The sequence below is a fragment of the Erythrolamprus reginae genome, chromosome 3 (assembly GCF_031021105.1).
Source record: "Erythrolamprus reginae isolate rEryReg1 chromosome 3, rEryReg1.hap1, whole genome shotgun sequence".
Classification (NCBI taxonomy): domain Eukaryota; kingdom Metazoa; phylum Chordata; class Lepidosauria; order Squamata; family Dipsadidae; genus Erythrolamprus; species Erythrolamprus reginae.
Genome location: NC_091952.1, coordinates 118,012,861 through 118,034,378, shown reverse-complemented (window position 1 = coordinate 118,034,378; position 21,518 = coordinate 118,012,861). Strand labels below are relative to the sequence as shown.

Here is a 21,518-nt window from a genome sequence, read left to right as displayed (position 1 = left end):
CACAAGAAAGGCCACAAACAATTTGCTGCAACAAGCAGATTAAGGACATGGTCTGGAACCACGTCCCCATGGTCTGATGAGACCAAGATAAACTTATTTGGTTCAAGTGTGTGTGGCGACAATCAGGTGAGGAGTACAAAGACAAGTGTGTCTTGCCTACAGTCAAGCATGGTGATGGGAATGTCATAGTCTGGGGCTACATGAGTGCTGCCGGCACTGGGGAGCTACAGTTCATTGAGGGAACCATGAATGCCAACATTTATTTATTTATTTTATTTATTCAATTTTTATGCCGCCCTTCTCCTTAGACTCAGGGCGGCTTACAACATGTACTGTGACATACTGAAGCAGAGCATAATTCCCTCCCTTTGGAGACTGGACTGCAGGACAGTATTCCAACATGGTAACAACCCCAAACCCCCCCCCAAATGACCACTGTTTTGCTAAAGAAGCTGAGGGTTAAAGTAAAGAAACTCTATTGAGCTTCTGTGGGGTATTCTGAAATGGAAGGTGGAGGTGTGCAGGGCTTCTGACATCCACCACCTCTGTGATGTCATCATGGAGGAGTAGAAGAGGATTCCAGTAGGAACCTGTGAAGTTCTGGGGAACTCTATGCCCAAGAAGGTTAAGGCAGTGCTGTAAAATAATGATGACCACACAAAATATTGACACTTTGGGCCCCATTTGGACATTATCATTTAGGGGTGTAGTCACTTCCGTTATCAGCAGTTTAGACATTGATGGCTGTGTGTTGCGTTATTTTGAGGGGACAGCACATTTTGCATTGTTATACAAGCTCTATACTCACTACTTCACATTGAAGCCAAGTGTCATTTCTTCAGTGTTGTCACATCAAAATATGTACTTAAATATGTACTAAATGTGAGGGGGTGTACTCACTTCTATGACATACCGTATAAAGCAAATTCTGTATCCAGTATGTTCAGAGGAAATAGAGGTATAGTCTTTGACTTATAACCTGTTGAAACACAGGCGTGCCTGTCTCTCTGTGTGTGATTTTGCTACCTGCACAGGTGCAGTAGCAAAATTGTGCTGGACTCCACTACCACTCAGAGCCACGGAGGCAAGCACACGTCACCATTCCACCTTAGCAGCCCACCTCTGGTTATCTCTATTAGAAACCCAGCCAAACCTATTGGAGGCAAACGAAAGTATAGCACAAGCTTTTCAGTTGTAGAAGCATAAGAACAGAATGCAGCATTAAAAATTGAATTGATTTCTATCTTCATCTGAGATTTCTCAAATTAACTACACTCAAGAGACCTGGAATTTTGAAAATTCTTTTAAGGGAATGCTACGCTTCTTTGTTATACTTAATAATGTGTGACTAGTGAAATGTGAAAAGGCCTTGGCTAGCAATGGGTTGGCATGAGGTTGCCTGCTTTGGGCCTTAAATAAGGCAATATTCTCCCATTTTTCTATTTTAATGTAAATTATTGTGTGATATTGTTTGCTGCCCAGAATTAATTGGATTGAGATGGGTAGTTATAGAAATTGAATAAAATAATTAAACAAATATTTCCCCATTCTCCTTTACATTATTGCTTTTATCTTATTTACTTCACACATTTGACAAATTTTATTCAAAGGAAATAAAATATCCAGCTTAATTGGATTTATTTAGCAGTGAGAAATATATACAATTAGATTCAGGTCCAGGATTCATTTTTGACAGCACTTCTCACTACATTTAAATTGGATTTCTAAGAATTTCCATACAGACTGAACAAAAATAGGGCTAATATGCCAATTGTAATTTATTACCAATTAGTTTTTAAATCTTCTGCATGTACTGCAAGTGTGTGTGTGTGTATGTATAATTATTGTTTAAAAGGCATGTTTAAAATGCATTAAACTACTTTTCAAAAGAATATCTAGACATAAATACAGAAGTCTTGCTTTTATATTGCAGATGAAAGAGAAATCATGAAGCAATGAACTCTTTAAAAATTGTTATAAAAATGACATAACCCTGAAACATAAATGGATGTGTTCTTGGAAATTTCCTGCATATTTTTTTAAACAAGGTATAGGTTGCGATTATTTTTTCATTTGCTTATATCTCATTGTTTTTAAGCTTTCATGTCTAAGGCAGGACTAGAACTCACAGTCCTCTGGTTTCTAGGATGGTGGCTTAACCACTAAACCAGTGGTTCCCAAACTTTTTCAGTCCACCGCTCCCTTGGTTCTACAGACACATCCTCACTGCCCCCCCACCCCCCTCAGGTGGGCGTGGCTTGGTGGTCAGGTGACTGGGTGGGCATGGCAACTTGTAAAATTTGTTGAAACTCACTTAACAACGCTCTTCCTAAGCAACCAAAATGTGGTCATAAGTCTTTCTTTCTTTCTTTCTTTCTTTCTTTCTTTCTTTCTTTCTTTCTTTCTTCTTCCCTCCTTTCCCCCTTTCTTTTTCTGCCTTCCTTCCTTCCCTCCTTCTTTCTTTCCTCCCTCCTTTATCACTCTCTTTTTTCTCTCACTCTCCCTTTTCTTTCTTCCTTCCCTACCCTCCTTTCTTTTTCTGTCTTCCTTCTTTCCTACCATCCATCTATCTATCTATCTATCTATCTATCTATCTATCTATCTATCTATCTATCTATCTATCTATCTATCTCTTTCCTTCCTTATTCCCTCCCTCCTTTCTTTTTCTGTCTTCTTTCTTTCCTACCATCTATCTATCTATCTATCTATCTATCTATCTATCTATCTATCTATCTATCTCTTTCCTTCCTTATTCCCTCCCTCCTTTCTTTTTCTGTCTTCTTTCTTTCCTACCATCTATCTATCATCTATCTATCTATCTATCTATCTATCTATCTATCTATCTATCTATCTCTTTCCTTCCTTATTCCCTCCCTCCTTTCTTTTTATGTCTGTCTTCTTCCTTCCTACCATTTTTCCCCTGTCTGTATTTCTTCCTTCCCAAGAGCCCCTGTCCTGCTCTGCTCCACCCCACCTGATCTTTCACCCCCAAACTGCATCCCCACGAGATGAATATCTTACTGGAGTTTAACAGCTCAGTGTGTCTGTCAGCTGGTCTCTTTCAAAAGGAAAATGCTTGCAAAATACAAAAACTCTTCTTGCTATGAGAAGTTGCTAATTGCTTGCCCTCATGAGAAGAGTTTTTGTATTTTGTATAAGGAAAGAAAAAGGAAAGAAAGAAAGAAGGTAGGTAGGAAGGAAAGAAAAAGGAAAGAAAGAAAAAAAGATGGTAGGTAGGAAGGAAGACAGTCCGAAAAAGAAAGAAGGGAAGAAGGAAAAAGGAAAGAAAGAAAGATGGCACGAAGGAAGAGAGACAGAAAAAGAAAGGGGGGGGAGGGAAGAAGGAAATAAATATACATTCTGCTGTTTCTCCTGATACAGTGAAAAAAACAGTAACTGATTATCAGCAATCTGCAGATTACTAAAACAATATTTGACTGTTGCAGCCAACCCAATAATATTCATGCAGACTAATGAAAATAAATTATTTAGAAATTGATCAAAATTAATGAACTTTAGCATCATTTACCTCCATTGTGCGATTTACAGTAATGAAAGTTTGTGAACCCATGAGAACCAATTGTAATTCTGCAACACTGTGATCAAAGCATTAACAAATACAGTTGCTTAAACAAATGGTATCCCTAAACAATTCACTACACAATATCTTCGGTGTTGTGTCCAGCTGCCCTGGACACAACACTGAGGAATGCGATGGAGCTACAAGTGTCAGGTATGACACCCATCTCATGGACCAAACAGCCCCTGCCCAGACCCCGCTCCACTCCAGCCCACCCGACCGGTCATCCCCAAACTGCGTTCCATCGCAAGACATGCATCCTACCTGACACATGTAGCTTTTCCACATTCCTGGTGTTGTCCCCAGGGCAGCTCATTTTAAAAGAAAACATCTCGCGAGTTCAGGACGTTTGACTGAAGTTTTCTTTTATAATGGGCTTCTCTAGACACAATGCCAAGGAATGCGAAGGAGCTACAAATTTTAGGTAGAATGCCCATCTCACAGGCTGCCCAGCCCCCGCCCCACCCCCACTCCATTCCGCTCCACCCCACCCAATCGGTCACCTCCAAACTGCGTCCCACTACAAGATGGGCATCTTACCAACCAATCTTTGTAAAGGCTGTGTATTTTGCAAGCTTTTTTCCCTCTAAAAAGACCAGCCAACAAACACACGGACTGTTGAACTCCAGTATGATGCTTACCTCGTGGGCTGCTCAACCACAGAAAAGAGTGGCGGGAAAAGTGGTAAGTTGGCCATTGGGGACACGGGGACATGAATGATGAACCACCTACCGCCGCCTGGCCCATCTTAGTGACCCCCTGCCACCACCCTTGCCCCTTGGTGCCCCCCTAAGGCATCCCACCACCAACCAGGGGGCGGTACCACCCACTTTGGGAAATTCTGCACTAAACCTAACTGAACAGACTATTTCAATCAGCCATTTTTCTTTACTTACAATGAGAGAAATGCTCCAATAATTTGCCTTAAGACATCCCATTCATTGTCAGACCAAATAGGTAGGAAATACGTTTGAACTAAATAGACCTTGAAGATTAAAAATGATGCAGGCAGGAAGCAAATGTCATGGAATTTTGTGTATTGTCGCATTTCTTTTCAGAAATGTGTAACATTGCAAAAAGGGCCCTGAGGTGTCTTTGCTCTGAAATTATACCTTCAAGTGGCATCCAGAGAAGCAATACAGAACAGACAATTTTCTAGCATGCTGGTCTTACGTCCTTGCCCTTTGAGGTCCCAAATGAGGTAGGATAGACAGAGGAAGAGACCAGAGTAAGCTATTAACTTTGGCATTAACTTCATTCCCAGAGTGTGAAGTTTCAGCTACAAATTCTGAGGAGTTAAGTGGACTAATTGGATAACATGTATATCGCAGTGAGTGGGATGACCACAGAATAAACCATGGCTCCTGGTTCAGTTTTTCAGCTTTTCTTTAAATCCAATGATTTTGGTTTCCTAAATAAGGTTCTGTTTAGGTAATATATTTATATTACTCTCTTGGGATTGGCATTAGGGTGCCTAAACCGAGTTGCACAACTGCCAAGAGTCACTTTGTAAAGTGAGGTGGGCAACATAATAAATTTAACAACAACAACAGCAATAATAATCTGCATGCAACTTTTCCAAATACTGTATGTGAAACTCAATTCCAAATCCCAAAAATGCCACCCATTTGGAATTTTACGTTGGAAAGAGGAATAAGGGGGATCAACAATAGGAATATCTGATTTTATTTTATTTTATTTTTTTATTTCAAATACTGTACTTTATTGTCCAGGTTCAGCCAACTTACTGCAGTACGGACTTCTATATACCATTGAAAGCCCCACTGTGATCTCAGTGCCTCATGTAGCACAATCTTGGCTACTTCGGGTCTCTGTGAGGCCTAATTAAGTTTGGAAACCAGGCACATAGCAACATTTTTTCTCTTTTATTCCTGTGCCCCAAAAATCTTCATATCTAACAACAACAATAACAAAGGCATATGTGTACGTTAATTTAGGGAACACTTGCCACCAAGTGGAAATTTATTTATTTATTATTTATTAACTTCATTTATATGTTACCTCTCTCAGGGGACTCGGAGTAAATTGTTACATTCTCTGACTGAAGCACATGGGCTTCAGTCAGGTCCTCCATTCTGGAGGGAAAATAATGACTGCTGATTGGCTAGATTACCTGGCAGTTCCATATAAAAGGGCTGGCTGTCAGATAGAGCCTTTGCTGGATTGTAAATAGTTGGCAAATAAAGAGCTGTTGTTTTGAAGCCATTTCTGTCTGCCTCGTCCATTCACCCCATTAACAGAATATTTTATACAAATATGCTGGCCTGTTTGTTGAGTTTAAGAAGAGCAATATACAATGCGAATAAAGTATGCATAGAACAATGAAATGCTAAGTATATGGTTCAAGGTTGAACAAGGAGGAAGACAAAGCTGTTTGTTGCCCCCATGGTTATTTAATGCATTTGTGGAAATATATAAGGAATGCTTGTGGTAATCAGAGAGACCAGTTTTGCTCTCTAGCAGGGCAGACTGAGAAATGTGTGAATGTAGGAAAGAAACCTTATTGTGTAAAGAACACAATAAAGTGAATAGGTTTAAATAATGTGACGTTTGCATAAATATGAAGTTGAAAGTAGGTTGCTGAATGTGATACTGTCTACAGAAGTAAAGCATGTGAAAACCAATAGAATACTATTATATACTATTATACATACACCCATATTTATATTATGTCATATTATACTATATTATTTATTATTTATTAATTCTATTTTTTTTATGCCACCCTTCCCCTTAGACCCAGGGCGGCTTACAACATGTTAGCAATAGCACTTTTTAACAGAGCCAGCCTATTGCCCCCACAATCTGGGTCCTCATTTTACCCACCTCGGAAGGATGGAAGGCTGAGTCAACCTTGACCCGGTGATGAGATTTGAACCACTGACCTACAGATCTACAGTCAGCTTCAGTGACCTGCAGTACAGCACTCTACCTGCTGCGCCACCTCGGCTCTTATCTATTATGCTATGTTGTTACATTATATTATTAAATGGTTCAGAATGATCATGAAGTAAAGCAATTATGTATTTTATCCCTTGCTTGTTTACTGGAAAATGAATACAAATTATTGCGGTGACATTAGAAACCTGCTGTTTGGGAATCTCTTTGTATATGCACTTTGTATGTGCTACTGGCTGAGAACTTAAATGATTTGCAGAAATATATCTAAATGTATTTTTAAAAAAAAAAACTAAAGCAAAGAAAAAAATTAGGATATGTAGAACCATTGGGTAGAAATTTAGTTATACAGTATATGATCTGCTTCAAGGAATAATTGTTTTTCAAAGAAGTATTCTGCCTATTTTTTAATGGAAATAAAAGCTGTGTACATACAAAGAAATAAGACAAGCAATTTGAAGGGACTGGGATTCTAGAAAAGTATGTGTTGCAAAACAAGAAGAAATATATCTGAAATAAATGAATGCTAATCAAATGTTGACTGATTACAAAAATGAATTACCTGTATCAAAGAAGTTCACTGATATGGGTTATTTACAAAAAATAAATGACAATGAAACTAAAAATCAACTACATGAATGAAAAAGAGAAGAGGTAAATAATGTTAATTTAAGCTAGTTTGACCTATTGTTATTCTCTTTTTCTTATCTCAGACTTTTATTCTCTTTGGCTTAGTATTTTTCCAAAGTCTTTTTCTGCATTCTGAATAATATTCCATATTTCAAAAGGGGAGAGAACAATGCACCTGTGTCTATGAAAAATAATGATCGCTGGCATCACATTAGAAAGCCAACTCCCAAAATCCATACAGCAAACCTAAAGGAAAATCCTTTAAAATGGCCTTACTAGAGTGTCAGTTTTTATGGAGCAACCTCATAGGACATTCAGGTTTGGCATGCTGTCTTAGGTTGACAGAATGTGCTTAGCTAACCCGTGAACCTGATGAATGAATGTGGACAGGCTTGTTGTGATTATGGTGTATTTGGTCCCTGTCTGATATCCATCCGATACATCTTTCTAGCAGGTTTGAGTTTGTACTGATGTTTGGTTGAAAAAGGCTGCATGTAGCAGTCACAGTTCAGCACATAAGGGAAGAATAAGCTTCATTAAACCAACAAAGGAGTCAACAGGGTCTGACAGAAGAAGTGCCTCACCACAAGAAACAACTCAGAGGAACAAACCCAGTGGAAAACAATAATAATAAAAAACTAGAGATGTACAAGACATTCTTTTTCATGGTCTCACAGAAGAAACAGTCTCTGAATCTCCAGAACAGTTCCATCAATAAATTTTGACTTCAGCAAGAAATTGACAAGATATGTCATTAGAGTCTGATTACTAAGCTAATTAAAATATGGGCTGGACGGTGTGTCAATAAACTGGTTAGATAGCCAGCTTAAAAACCAGACTAGGAAAATTGTAATTAATTAATTGATTATTTATTTATTGATTGATTGATTGGATTTGTATGCCGCCCCTCTCCGGAGACTCGGGGCAGCTAACAGCAATAATAAGACAGTGTACAATAATAATCCAATACTAAAAACGATTAAAAACCCATTAATATAAAAACCAAACATACATACAGACATACCATGCAAAAAATTGTAAAGGCCTAGGGGGAAAGAGTATCTCAATTCCCCCATGCCTGACAGCAGAGGTGGGTTTTAAGTAGCTTATGAAAGGCAAGGAGGGTGGGGGAAATTCTAATTTCTGGGGGGAGTTGGTTTCAGAGGGCCGGGGCCGCCACAGAGAAGGCTCTTCCCCTGGGTCCCGCCAAGTGGCATTGTTTAGTTGACGGGACCCGGAGAAGACCCACTCTGTGGGACCTAACTGGTCGCTGGGATTCTTGCAGCAGAATTACATTTATTGGCCGCCATCTTACCACAGGGTAACTCTGATCAATAACTGCAGGTAAGAATTAGTGAGGCATCACATCACAAGATTCAATCTTCAGTCCTATAGTCTTTAGTCCTAATATTTTTATTAACAACTTAGATGAAAAGCTGAAAGGAATGCTGAGTAGATTTGAGATGACATAAATAGGGATAACTAATTGTCTAAAATAAAACAATTAAAAGAAGGTGTGCTTGAAAGGGTAGCATAGAAAGCACTTGCCTATAAAGTAACAACGGCGGATAGGACTAAATTTAAAACAAACAAAACTGTCTAAAATGCAGAAATAAAATTCAAAACTTTTTGTGGTAGGTTAGAAAACAACAGGCTGAAGTTTAACAAAAATATCTTGGAAAATATCACTGGGGTCAAATCCACTTAGGTTAGAGTTAGTCTCCATAAATTCAGAGAGGAAAATAGACATTGCCAATGGATTCGGATCATCTGCGTATGCTTAGCAGGTTGGTGACTTTTCTAGGCTGCCTTAGCTACATTTCCTAATAAAATATCTTGGAAAATCCCATTGGGGATCAAATCCACTTAGTGTTAAAGTTAGGTTTAGATGAACTTGGAGCAAAATGGACATCACCAATGCATTAGGAGTGCATTGGTATGCTTAGGAGTATGGTGACTTTTTGAGCCTGCCTTATCTACATTTTGTAGTAAAACACATGGGAAAATCCCATGGGGGGGGAATATATTTAGCATTAGGTGTCCATGAATTAAGAAAGCAAAATGGAGATCTCCAACAGATTCACAGCACAAGAGTATGCTTAGGATGGTGATGACTTTTCAAGCATCCTTGTCTGTGGAGCATCATCCCAGCAAATATAAAGATTGATCCCACTTTGATACTCTTTCAAAAAACCCTGAAAGGATGGTTTTTTCAATGGGTCTGGAGACCTCATCCAATGGTTGGTTTTACTGTTGTCACCAGGGAGGCTGGGGGTTTCTGGTCTTTTGTATTATGGTTTTATTTCTGTAAGTCACCTGGAGTAACTGAGTGTGACTTGGGCAGCCTCATAATTTTTAAATAATGAATGAATGAATGAATGAATGAATGAATGAATGAATGAATGAATAAATAAATAAATAAATAACAAGTGAATAAATTATAAGCAAATAAAATAAATTTGCCTTTATCTGAAATAGCCTGGGTTTTTTTGAATTACTGTGAATGCATTGAGGAAATAATTCCTCAATGCATGGGGAATCGAGAGCATGATATCAGGATGCCAATGCAATTGAGGAAATGCCATTGAGGAGAGATCTGGTCACACTAAGGATGACAATGATGTCTCAGTTCTTTTAGAAGACTGCTAAACTGGTGCCTCTGGTGCTTCCAGAAATAACGTACAACAAAACTAACACCTTCTGAGATGAAATGCAAACATTAGAAACTATGAATGTGTCCTGGCATTTACTGATAATACACCTTTACAGTTTCTAATAAGTGCCTCTCGCCTTGACTGTTTTTATAGTCAAGGATTGTCAGTAAGACAAATGTCTCCACTGGTTCTGTCCATTAGGGATATAATTTGGGATGTGAAGTTACCTGATTGCCAAGTACATTTCCTGCAGCAGTGGTTGGCAAGCATTTACAGGAGCTGTGTCTGAGCTTTGGGATCAGTTTAAGTGCCAACTTAGTCTCAAAGCACATAGCAGATCTGTGTTTTATTTTTCAACTAGAGAAGGAAAGGTCCTGTATGCCTTTCCCTGAGACAGTGCGAGAATACAGAAGAGAGGCTGCCCAACTGCCATTCCTGCCCCTTTGGGAACTAACTATGTATGAGAGCCTATCTATCACAAGAAGGAGCATGAGAAGAATGAACTTCGATGCTTAATTTTCCAAAGGCTAAGTGAAACAGCAACATCTTCACTGGCTTGGGCATGTCGTGAGAATGGGTGAAGGGTGGATTCCGAAAGATCTCTTGTATGGTGATATAGTGCAGGGAAAGTGCCCCAGAGGGAGACCACAGCTGCAATATAAGGATATCTGTAAGAGGGAGTTAAAGGCCTTGGCAATGGACATTAACATCTGGGAAACCTTGACTTCTGATTCTTCAGCTTGGAGGCTTAAGGTGCAGCATGGCCTTCTCCATTTCAAGGAGACACTTGTTTGGCAGACCAAGGTAAAGATGGATCTGCCCTGCACGTGGAAAGGATTGTGACTAATGGATTGGCCCTTTTAGCCACTCTAGATGCTGTTCTAGGAACTCTTTCCAGAGAACAATACCATAGTCTTTCAAGACTGAAGGTTGCCAATTTATTTATTTATCTATTTATTTTATTTATTTAATTGGATTTATATGCCGCCCCTCTCTGAGGACTCGGGACGGCTCACAGCATGTACAGAAAAACAGGAAACAATAATAACAATCTAATTATACCTTAAAAAACAATCTTAAAATCCTAATTAAAAACTATCAATGTCATTCATTCAGCAGTCAAACTAAGCATTCATCGGTCAGGGGGGTAGGTCTAAGAAACCCCAGGTCTGGCGGCAAAGATGAGTTTTTAAACTTTTTCGGAAGGCAAGGAGGGTGGGGGCAGTACGAATCTCTGGGGGGCCCCACAGAGAAGGCTCTTCCCCTAGGTCCCGCCAGCCAACATTGTTTGGTCAATGGGACCCTAAGGAGACCAACTCTGTGGGACCTCACCGGTCACTGGGATTCATGCGGCAGAAGGCGGTCTCGGAGATAATGAATACAGCATTGTCAGGTTTCAGTTTCTCGGCGCAATATTTTCACCTTGCATAGATTATTTTTTTTCCTGTTCATTTAGCCATAATCTTTAATCTATATCTGGTTTCAAAGATATGTCAAGTATAGTAGTAGGTTGCTGCCGGTACGCTAGAGGACGGTGCACTGCTGCGATTGGTGCACTGAGTACGCAGCTTCTGTTCTCTTGCATGAACGCGCGTCCGAGGGTATTTTTGCTTTGTGTGCATGTGCAGAAGCAAAATCTTGTGAGGGGACATTTACGAGTGTGAGATTTCGGTGATTTTTTGCTTCTGCGCATATGCGAAAAAAATTGATGAAATCTCATGAATGCATGCCATCATAAGAATTCAGTGAGTTTTTGTTTCCTACGCAGAAGAGTATTGAAGCCATGGGTGCAGCATACCGGTAGCAGCAGTGATGGGAATGCACCCCTGGTCAATGATGTATTATTGGAAAGATAACTGAATCTAAAGGTCCTATACAATATATTTCCAATTTAGTATCTTGTCTTTAGGAGAATTAATTAATCTATCTATCTATCTATCTATCTATCTATCTATCTATCTATCTATCTATCTATTTATTGGATTTGTATGCCGCCCCTCTCCGAAGACTCGGGGCAGCTAATAACAATAATAAGACAGCATATAATAATAATCCAATACTAAAAACAATTAAAAACCCATTATAATAAAAACCAAACAGACATACAGACATACCATGCATAAAATTGTAGCGGCCTAGGGGGAAAGAGTATCTCAGTTCCCCCATGCCTGGCGGCAGAGGTGGGTTTTAAGTAGCTTACGAAAGGCAAGGAGGGTGGGGGCAATTCTAATCTCTGGGGGGAGTTGGTTTCAGAGGGCCGGGGCCGCCACAGAGAAGGCTCTTCCCCTGGGTCCTGCCAAGCGGCATTGTTTAGTTGACGGGACCCGGAGAAGACCCACTCTGTGGGACCTAACTGGTCGCTGGGATCTTGTATACATGAAGGGGGAAATATTACAATATAACATTCCTGTATTGGTATACAGTGTAACATTCAGAAGTCTGTAAAGGAATGGTGTGACTAATGCTGTTAATTTGCCTTACTGATTAAAGGTATTACTCATGATTTTGTTGCCAGAACTGGAGGATTATGGTTTTTGAGTTCCCCTTTGTACAACTGTTTCCCATCCAGTTACTTTAGAATATTTGCATTTGCCTTTTTAGATTAATATAATTTAAGTAATATTTTCCTCCATTAATTTTTTTCACTCCTTATTTAACACAATTCATGGAAATAAATTACATTCTCTGGTGTACCGGATGTATTCTGTGTTCAGAAATGGAAACCCTGTGGAAATAAATAAAAGCCACTCTTTCGAAGCTAATGTCAGGCAAATGAGAACGAAGATGGTTTAGGGAGATGTCTTTAATGCACATACTTATTTGGAAATAGTTCAGGGATACTTGCTTATAGTTAAAGATGCCTGGCATTAGAAAAATGATCCATTACTTGCGTAATGAATATAAACATTCATAAATACAGTGAAATACTGTGTGTATTTTTTTTCCTGGTCCATAGTACTATAGACAATTGCCACTGATTAAATTTATTTTGTGTGCTTATACATTAACAAAATAACTAGTTTGTGTTTTTCTCAGAAGGGCAATTTGGCTAGGAATTACTTTGGGAGTGGGGAACAGAAAGAACTGCTGGCAAAGCACCACTGGATTTATCGTCCTGCTGTTTGATTATGTCAAGTGCAATCTATTTGTTTAAGGGGTGTACTAGAATGGTGTTAACTAAGTCAAATCCTGCTGTTGCGTGTGTCCTTCTGATCCCATGTTTGCGTGTGTGGAACAGAGGGTGGTAAAGCTAAGGATGTATTGAACAGACTTCTGTATTAAAGACAGATGTTTTTTCTTCATGGTTGGTGGGCTATCTGAACTAATGGAATGATCCAATAGTATCGTGAAGATCTGGTAGAGCATGAATGCCACCCGACTGGCAGACATTCATCTCTGTCAAAATTGATCTATTTCAAACAGCCTCCAGCATTTCAGTCATTTTTAAATATTTATAGTTCACTTGTTTATAGGACAGGGATGGTGAACCTGTGGCTCACATGCCACAGGTGGCATGTGGAGCCATATCTGTGGGCACGTGAGACCTAGCTCAGTTCCAGTTGATTTTTGGCTTGCACAAAGGCTCTGGGAGGGTATTTTTGGCCTCCAGAAGGCCTTCGGGAAGCAGAGGAAGGCATTTTTTCACTCCTTATTTAACACAATTCGTGGAAATAAATTGTATTCTGTGTTCAGAAATGGAAACCCTGTGGAAATAAATAAAAGACACTCTTGTGGCTTTTATTTGGGGATCCCAATTTGGGATTGAATAGACTTGGCATCCAAGAAAATTCAGTGCTTCAATATTGAGTACAAACAGAAAGCTGGAAGATCAAAAGGAAAGGTATAGCAAAGAGTCTACGGAGAGGGGCAGCATACAAATCTAATGAATTGAATTGAATTTTCATTCTCTCCAGGTGCCAAGAAAGCCTCTGGAGAGGGAAAAATGAGCCTATTGGGCCCACCGGAAGTCAGGGGATTGGATAGTGTGGGCGATAATGCATGCATTCATGCCCAGGAGGGCAGGGGTGGGAGGCCTTGTATTATGGTTGTGGGTACTTGTGCACATGCGATAGCACACACACACTCCCACTTTCAAGTTTGACTCAGCCTTCCATCCTTCCGAGGTGGGTAAAAGGACCCAAATTTTGGGGGGCAATATGCTGACTCTGTAAACCACTTAGAGAGGGCTGTAAAGCACTGTGAAGCGGTATATAAGTCTACGTGCTATGGCTATTGCCTTTGGCATCCAGGGGAAAAAAAGGTTCTCCATCACTGCTATAGGAAGTCATCCATTCACTGATTCTTTGTTTAATTTCTTCCATACCCATACTATCTTATCATTCCCACTCACTTCTCCATCCAAAATAAATCTTCCCTAAAGGCAAACTTTTTATTTAAAAAATCAGTCTAGTTTAAAGCCCTGGGATTTCCTAATAAAATTAACCATATCTGATCCTGCTCTGCCCCAGGTCATTTAGATGTAGCTATCTGTAGCACTATAGTCCAGTTTCTATATCTTTGGACATGTAAAACAACTCTGACAGAAAAAGTCAGAGTATAAATAATCCTCAGTGGCCATGGCCAGCAACTTTGGAAGAGCTTCAAGATTTTTCTAAAATTGCTGGCGATACTGTATCCTGATTGTAAAAAGTAAAAAAAAATGAATACATGATAAGCAATCACATTAACTGTATTTAGGTAATTAAAATCTAATTGCATTCTAATTAAGTTTTTTGGCTCAGCCTTGTCTGCAGCATGTCATTCAAACACCAAGGGTAGCTCTGTTCAGAAAAGATTGTACACGGCTACTCCAGCTTATGCATTATGAAGCATCACTGTGTAAGGCCGCAGTGAACTGCAATAGTCTATCTACAGTTTCCATAATTACCCCTGTAGATCTATTGCTTAACTGATATGGGTCACAAGAGATAGCTCTAATTAGTTTTACTATATCCAGCATTAGATATAGCTCTTCACATAGTCACTAACACAACTATGATTTGGGGAAAGACAACATAATTTGACATATGTTTATAGAGGCCAAATGGAATGCAACTCAGATTAGTGAGATGGTCCACTGACTGCCAATTTGGTTCAATCTCATAGCTGCCAGAGGATAGAGGTTTCAGAATAGAGTTAAAAGAAAGAAGGAATATCATTGTTACAAGTCCTGCCTATGAAGGAGTGTCATCTGACCAGAAATAAGTCTTTTCTGCTGTGGCACCCACTCTTCAGAACATCATTCCCCCAGAGCACAGGTTGGCCTCAATCCAACTCGCTATTAGGGAAGTTTTCAAGACATGGCTTCGGCATCATGCTTGGAGGTCAGCAGTAGTGGAGATCTTCTTTGGAAGTTATATACAGTGGTACCTCATCATACGAACTTAATTGGTTCCAGGAGGAGGTTCATAAGGTGAAAGGTTCGTAAGATGAAACAATGTTTCCCATAGGAATCAATGCGTGCAAATCCTTCAGGAAAATCCCAAACTTTAGAAGGGAGGCAAACAGAGGGCAGGGAGGAGCAGCTAAAGGGGGCACGTGGAAGAAGCAAGGCTATGCAAAAGGGTGAGTGGGAAGGAAGAAAGGCAAGGGGGGCGCCCCTCCCTTTTCTTTCTTCAAAAGACACTGTTTCAGTGCCTCTGCAAGCATCCTGTTCTCTGCAAAATCTTTCCTCCTCCAAGCTGCCCCTCCCTTTTCTTTCTTCAAAAGACACCGTTTCAGTGCCTTTGCAAGCACGTTGTTCTCTGAAAAATCTTTCCTCCTCCAAGCCGCCCCTCCCTTCCTTCAAAAAAAGGGGGGGAAAAAGAAACCCCTTCATCCCAGCAGCAGCTGCTTGGGTTCGTAAGGTGAAAATAGTTCGGAAGAAGAGGCAAAAAAATCTTAAACACCCGGTTCGTATCTTGAAAAGTTCGTTAGAAGAGGCGTTCGTAAGATGAGGTACCACTGTACTAAATTTGATGTAGTGACTTATTTGGCCACTGACATTTTTTAATGTGGTTTTCATTTACAGTTTGGCAGATCGATTTATCTTGTTTTCAGTGTTGTTTCCAAATTGCTGTGATCTGCCCCAAAGGGTAAGATGGGTGGCCACACAAATCAAATAAATAACAAAAATATAAGTTCAGAGGACACTGGGGGCATGGGAAAGTTCCAGGCAAAGCAGACAGGAAGAAAGCCATGAGGAATGAAAGTGTATACTTACTCAGTTTTTTCATGCAATCTCGAAGCCTGGTTTCCAAACTGAGGACACGTTGATGTAGCTCCTCATAATCGTAAGCACCAATTTCCTCTTGGATTCCAGTAAGTACCGAAGACAGGTTTCTAATCTCCTCTTTGAACTGGGTGATTAACTTGGCATCCGTTTTGTACTGCTCCAAAACGGGTATCAGTGGTAGAAGATCATCCATCTTTTCCTTCAATTCCTGTGAAAAAAGCAGTCGAGTGTGCATTAGGGAAGTGTAAAAAGTGCCCTCTCCTCTAAATTCCTTAATGAGATCCTGTTAGGCTTATTTTCACATCTACTCTTGTGGTTTTTATTGATCTTGCTATGAAAACGATGATTACTATCCTGTGAGACAGTTAGGGAGCTAAGAAAAAGGGCTTCAAGCGTGAAGTAGTAGAACATATGGAGTACTCAATTTTTATCTTACTTAGAATAAATCACTTTCTTTTAAATCAAGCCTTTTCCACTACTATGAAATCCAAAGCATTTTAAGGACAACTTGCCTGATCAGAAACAGACCATGTTGCCTGCTGAATAGAATAGAGTAGAACAGAATTCTTTATTGGCCAAGTGTGATTGGGCACACAAGGAATTTGTCTTTGGTGAATATGCTCTCAGTGTACATAAAAGGAAAGATAGATACATGTCAAGAATCCTGAGGTACAACACTTAATGATTGTCACAGGGTACAAATAAGCAATCAGGAGACAATCAATATTAATATAAATCGTAAGGATATAAGCAACAAGTTACAGTCATACAGTCATAAGTGAGAGGAGTCTACGGAAAGGGGCGGCATACAAATCTAATAAATAAATAAATAAATAAATAAATAAATAAATAAATAAATAAATAAATAAATAAATAAATAAATATTAAAAAAAAGATGGGTGATAGAAACAATGAGAAGACTAATAGTAATAGTAATGCAGCCTAAGTGAATAGTTTGACAGTGTTGAGGGAATTATTTGTTTAGTAGAGTGATAGCATTCAGGGGAAAAAAACTGTTCTTGTGTCTAGTTATCTTAGTGTGCAGTGTTCTATAGCGTCATTTTGAAACAATTTATGTCCAGGATGAGAGGGGTCAGTAAATCTTAATTTACTGTAAATAATAATTGAGACTTAGCCATATATTTGTGTTATATTACTATGAATTTTTCTCACGTGACTGACTCCTTATGCCAGCATTAATTCTTTTTTTTCTTTTTTAAAATATACTTTATTTATAAATACAAAGAAAAAGAAAAAGGGAAATAAGGGGGAGGGGAGGAAAGGATAAACAGAAGAGAAAAAAAGGGAAGGGTGGGGAAAGGGGATATACAATCAAGAAATTTGAAAAAGTGATAACATTGTACATCATACATTATAGATCATAGGACATATATTCCTTAATATCATTATTGGGTTTCTTAAACAATGTAAATAAACAATATCCTTACTATTACCAACTATATCTTAAATTATAATAATGGATCTTAGGTCTCGTTTCAATAATTTATCAATTTCTAGTGTTTGTATATATCTATGTATGTTAGGTGATAGTAAATAGATGAAAGTATTTTATAAATGAAGTAAAGACAAAGGACTACGAAATTATTAAAGTTTGTTTAGAAACAGAGAGGCTTAGGGTTGGGGAATTAATTCTTGAACTACCAGTAAATTGCAATTGCCTTTCTACCAAAGTAAGACAAAAGATAGAAGAAATGCATCTTTAAAATAGCTCACAAGACTATTTCAATGAGAAAAAGCTTTGCAGTCAAGCATATAGCTTGGTTTACTAATAAAGTATTTCGATTTTTCAATTTTCTGGATTAATTCCTACCTCTCAACTGCCATTAAAAGTAGCCTTCAAAGTATTCCATAGCTATTTTGCTGGTACTTTATAATTTGGGATGTGTTTGTGTACGGTGGCATTATAAACCTGCACTTAATGAGTTTCATCAATCATTTTGAAACTGTTTTTGAGAAGTGCTTCAGGAACATTCACACTGTTCTTCTATTTTGGCTCGGTGTAACTAATTCTTGTCAGCTTCAGCTGCTGCTGTGCCTTTTGAAATTCTGTTTGGAATTGAGTTGCTACAGAATGAGTGTGTTATGAACCTCAGTCCCGGTGCTTTAAGATCTGTCAACGACGCTTCATGCAGTACTCATTTTATGGGTGCAAAATTAGCATTCATTAGAAGAACCACCTTGGGATTACTGAATGAAATCCCTTTATCACCGTTAATATCTATGGAGGATTTTATGAATAGCATTTTTAATTAAAACAGCATCTCTGCACTGTAGTTATAGTTACATTTTAAGAGAGTGGGAATTGGATGGAATTTCCACAACAGGGTATGTTGGAAGCATGGAAAGCAACTAATCATTTTGAATGGGTTGGTGCTAATGATTTGAGGAGCACTTGAGCATTCCTGAGACCCGAACATGCAAACCTATAATACGAAATTAGATAAAACCAGCAAAACACACTCATTTTTTATGTTCAATTTTACCCTTATTTTGTGTAAAGCTTCTGCTGAGGGAAAAGAATATATCTAAACTAAAACCTAAAATAAAACATAGAAGTCATGTTTTGGGGGAAGGAGAAGAAAGAAATTCCTCCTTTGGCATCCAAATATTTAGAGAGAATGGTTAAAGCAGATAGAGGTTGTGACTTTGTCCATTTTTTAATATGCTTGCCATTTTTTCTTTTTCTTTTTGACCCTAAAATGGAAAAGGATGTGGGCTACAAAGATCAAACCCCACCATGAGTGAGAGATTCATTATTGGCCCCATCACTTGGCATGAGACAGCTACCATATGCAGGGAATTTGCAGAGAGAGTTGAATTCTATCCAATGTGACCTCTCTGTAGAATTCCTTCAATCAGAATGCACAAATTTTTTTTTGTGCTGAGGTCAACACTGGGCTGTTGAGTTAGCAAACCTGAATCTGTGTAACTAATAAGATTAAGATAAAGATGTGGACAAAATCAGAAAAAAGCCCCACCCAACAACCCCAAGTTAGATATGATTGAATTCACTTTTAAATGCTATTAATTAAATCTGGTTAATAATACTCCATATATACTTAATAATTTGATCACTCTAAAAGTTATTGCTCAATGAAAATATTTAGAAGGGTTTTGGTATGGGCAGACAAAGGTTTTGTGGGCTAGTTGTGGCTGTCCACAATGAGCCTTGGTGGCGCAGTGGTCAGAGTGCAGTATTGCAAGCTGCTTCTGCTGACTGCTGGGTGTTCCAGTTCAAATCTCACCAGGCTCAAGGTTGACTCAGCCTTCCATCCTTCTGAGGTGGGTTAAATGAGGACCCAGATTGTTGGGGATGCACCATCTCTCCAGTTGGCCTTTGTATTCCGGGCCACCGCCTTTTGCTGGCCCAGCTAATAAACTTGAGTTTACTTCATGAACCTCACTCTGCTGCCTTTGCATCCTCCCCACACCCTGACCGTTAGGTTTCTCGTCTTTCCCCAGGCTCTAGGCCTGATGCTGATTCTGTAAACTGCTTAGAGAGAGTGGTAAAGTACTTTGAAGTGGTATCTAAGTCTAAGTGCTAAGTGCTATAGCTATGAGAACATCCTAAACTATTCTATTCTTTCATTATGTCTCTGTTAGTCCATCACAGGCATTTAAGTTGTTATTATCAATTCAATGAGCTTTGGTTTATAGCTCAAAAGGGCAGCTTGTATTTTGTCTCGCTAGCCAAATACTGGTTATTGCCCAAATAAAGAGAAACACAGCCAAAAACAGTTAATTCAGTGAGCTGATCTTCCATTTTCTGCAGCAGTAAGCACCCGAGGTTTGGCTACAGGATATATGTGATGTTGGGTGCAATTAAACACCGACTTCATTTCTTGCCTGTACATATTTTCACATAAGAAAAGGTGACTTTTATGAAAGATTGTATTCTACAGAAACTGTCATGGTAGAGAAAGGAAGAAGGGGAAGGAGCAGAGGTAGGATTCAGCCGGTTCAGACTGGTTCAGATGAACTGGTAGTGAAACTCTTGAGCAGTTTGGAGAATCAGCAAATCCCACCACTGATTGATCCCATCTCCAACTGCTCACCACATCCCACCCTGCCCAGTCACTCCTCATCTCGCCTCCCTGGCATAGCTGTTGCTTGTTTGTCTCCCTTGCGTTGATCAGTCTTTGCGAGCCAGCCAGCTTGACTGCCTTCTCACGCGGTGCCCAGCCAGGTCCCTGGCCTGATTTCCTGGCTCCCCAGCTCACCTAGGCCTTCCCCAGTTCCATCACCAGATTGCCTATTTTCCTGGCTCCCCAGCTGTCACAGCTCACCTAGGCCCTAGCCTAAACCACATGGTGACTGTGACCTAGCTGCTCTCCGGCTTCCTTGTTCCCAACCTAAGCCTTCGCCACTCAGAATTAGGTAACTCCGTTTTATTTACATCTACACCCTAGGGCTGTTCTACTCATTCCCTCTGGGAAGTTTATGGTTGCTGCCCAGGCTCCTCTAAAGAATTCTGACCTGACCTGAAACTAAACCTTCCCCCCTGGGCCAAAGCAATTTACCTGCGCTGTGGCCTGCTTCACTTGGCCAAAGGACTGTGGGGTGACAGCGTCGGGTGTGAGGGGGAGTGGGAGTGCAGGGGAGATGGTGGCACTGGTGCAAGCAGTTTTGGTAAGGTTCTTACCTTACTGCCCGTAAAGCACTGCAGTGGAGAGAAGCAGCTGGGTCAAGTCATTGTCTCAGGAGAACATGTGGAGCATCTCCCTGAGCACCCAAGACTTGTTGTGCTGCGAAAGATGCTCTCCCAGCAAGAGCAACGGCGGAGAGAAGCAGCCGCTGACCCAGAGAGCACATGGAGCTGCTCCACATGTTCACCGCGTTGGTAGCTGTTTTCTCTTCACTGCTGCTGTTGCTAGGAAAGCATTGTGTGTAACACGGCGAAATTTAGCAAACTGAGTTGCCACTTTGCATCCTGTAAGTCCCATGCGGAAAGCGCTGTGGCAGAGAGAAACAGCATTCAACCTGGCTGCTTCTCTCTGCTGCATCACTTTCTGGATGGGACTTAGAGGAAAGCAACGGGCTCATGGCTGCTAAATTTTGCTGTGCTTAAAGGGACAGGCTGAGGTGTCTGCCTTCCGAGTAGCTTTGCTTCTGAAGGGAAGCAGAAAAGTTTGGCTAAGCTGTATCCTCCTTCTCGGCCTTAAACGTACACACAGAGCAAACACACCCAAACATCATGGTGCTGGGACTTTCTGCGAGAAGACAGCATGTGGGCGAGTCCCTTCAGCAATGTGAGATGTGTGCGTGTTTGCTCTGTGTGTATGTTTAAGGCTGAGAAAGAGGAGACAACTTGGCCAAACTTTTCTGCCTCCCTTCACAGCAAAACTACTCGGAAGGCAGACACCACAGCCATTTTCTTTGTGATCCCCCCTCCCGACACTACCTGGCTTCAGTGTACGGAATGACTGGGACTGGGCAATTCGAGCCCTTTTCCTTTGGCAGTGGCAGCCCTGTGGGCAGCATTGAAGTCCCTTAAAGGGAC

At 40.0% G+C, this 21,518-nt stretch overlaps 1 protein-coding gene across 3 annotated transcripts in view; it reads right to left on the bottom strand.

Moving 5' to 3' along the window:
• OLFM3 (olfactomedin 3) overlaps positions 1-21,518 on the bottom strand; it is a 250,479-nt gene that overhangs the window by 6,730 nt on the left and 222,231 nt on the right. For all 3 annotated transcript variants that reach the window (XM_070746448.1, XM_070746449.1, XM_070746447.1), the window contains one exon: positions 15,986-16,205. In XM_070746448.1, coding sequence (XP_070602549.1) covers positions 15,986-16,205 — 220 coding nt within the window. The remainder of the gene's footprint in view (positions 1-15,985; positions 16,206-21,518) is intronic.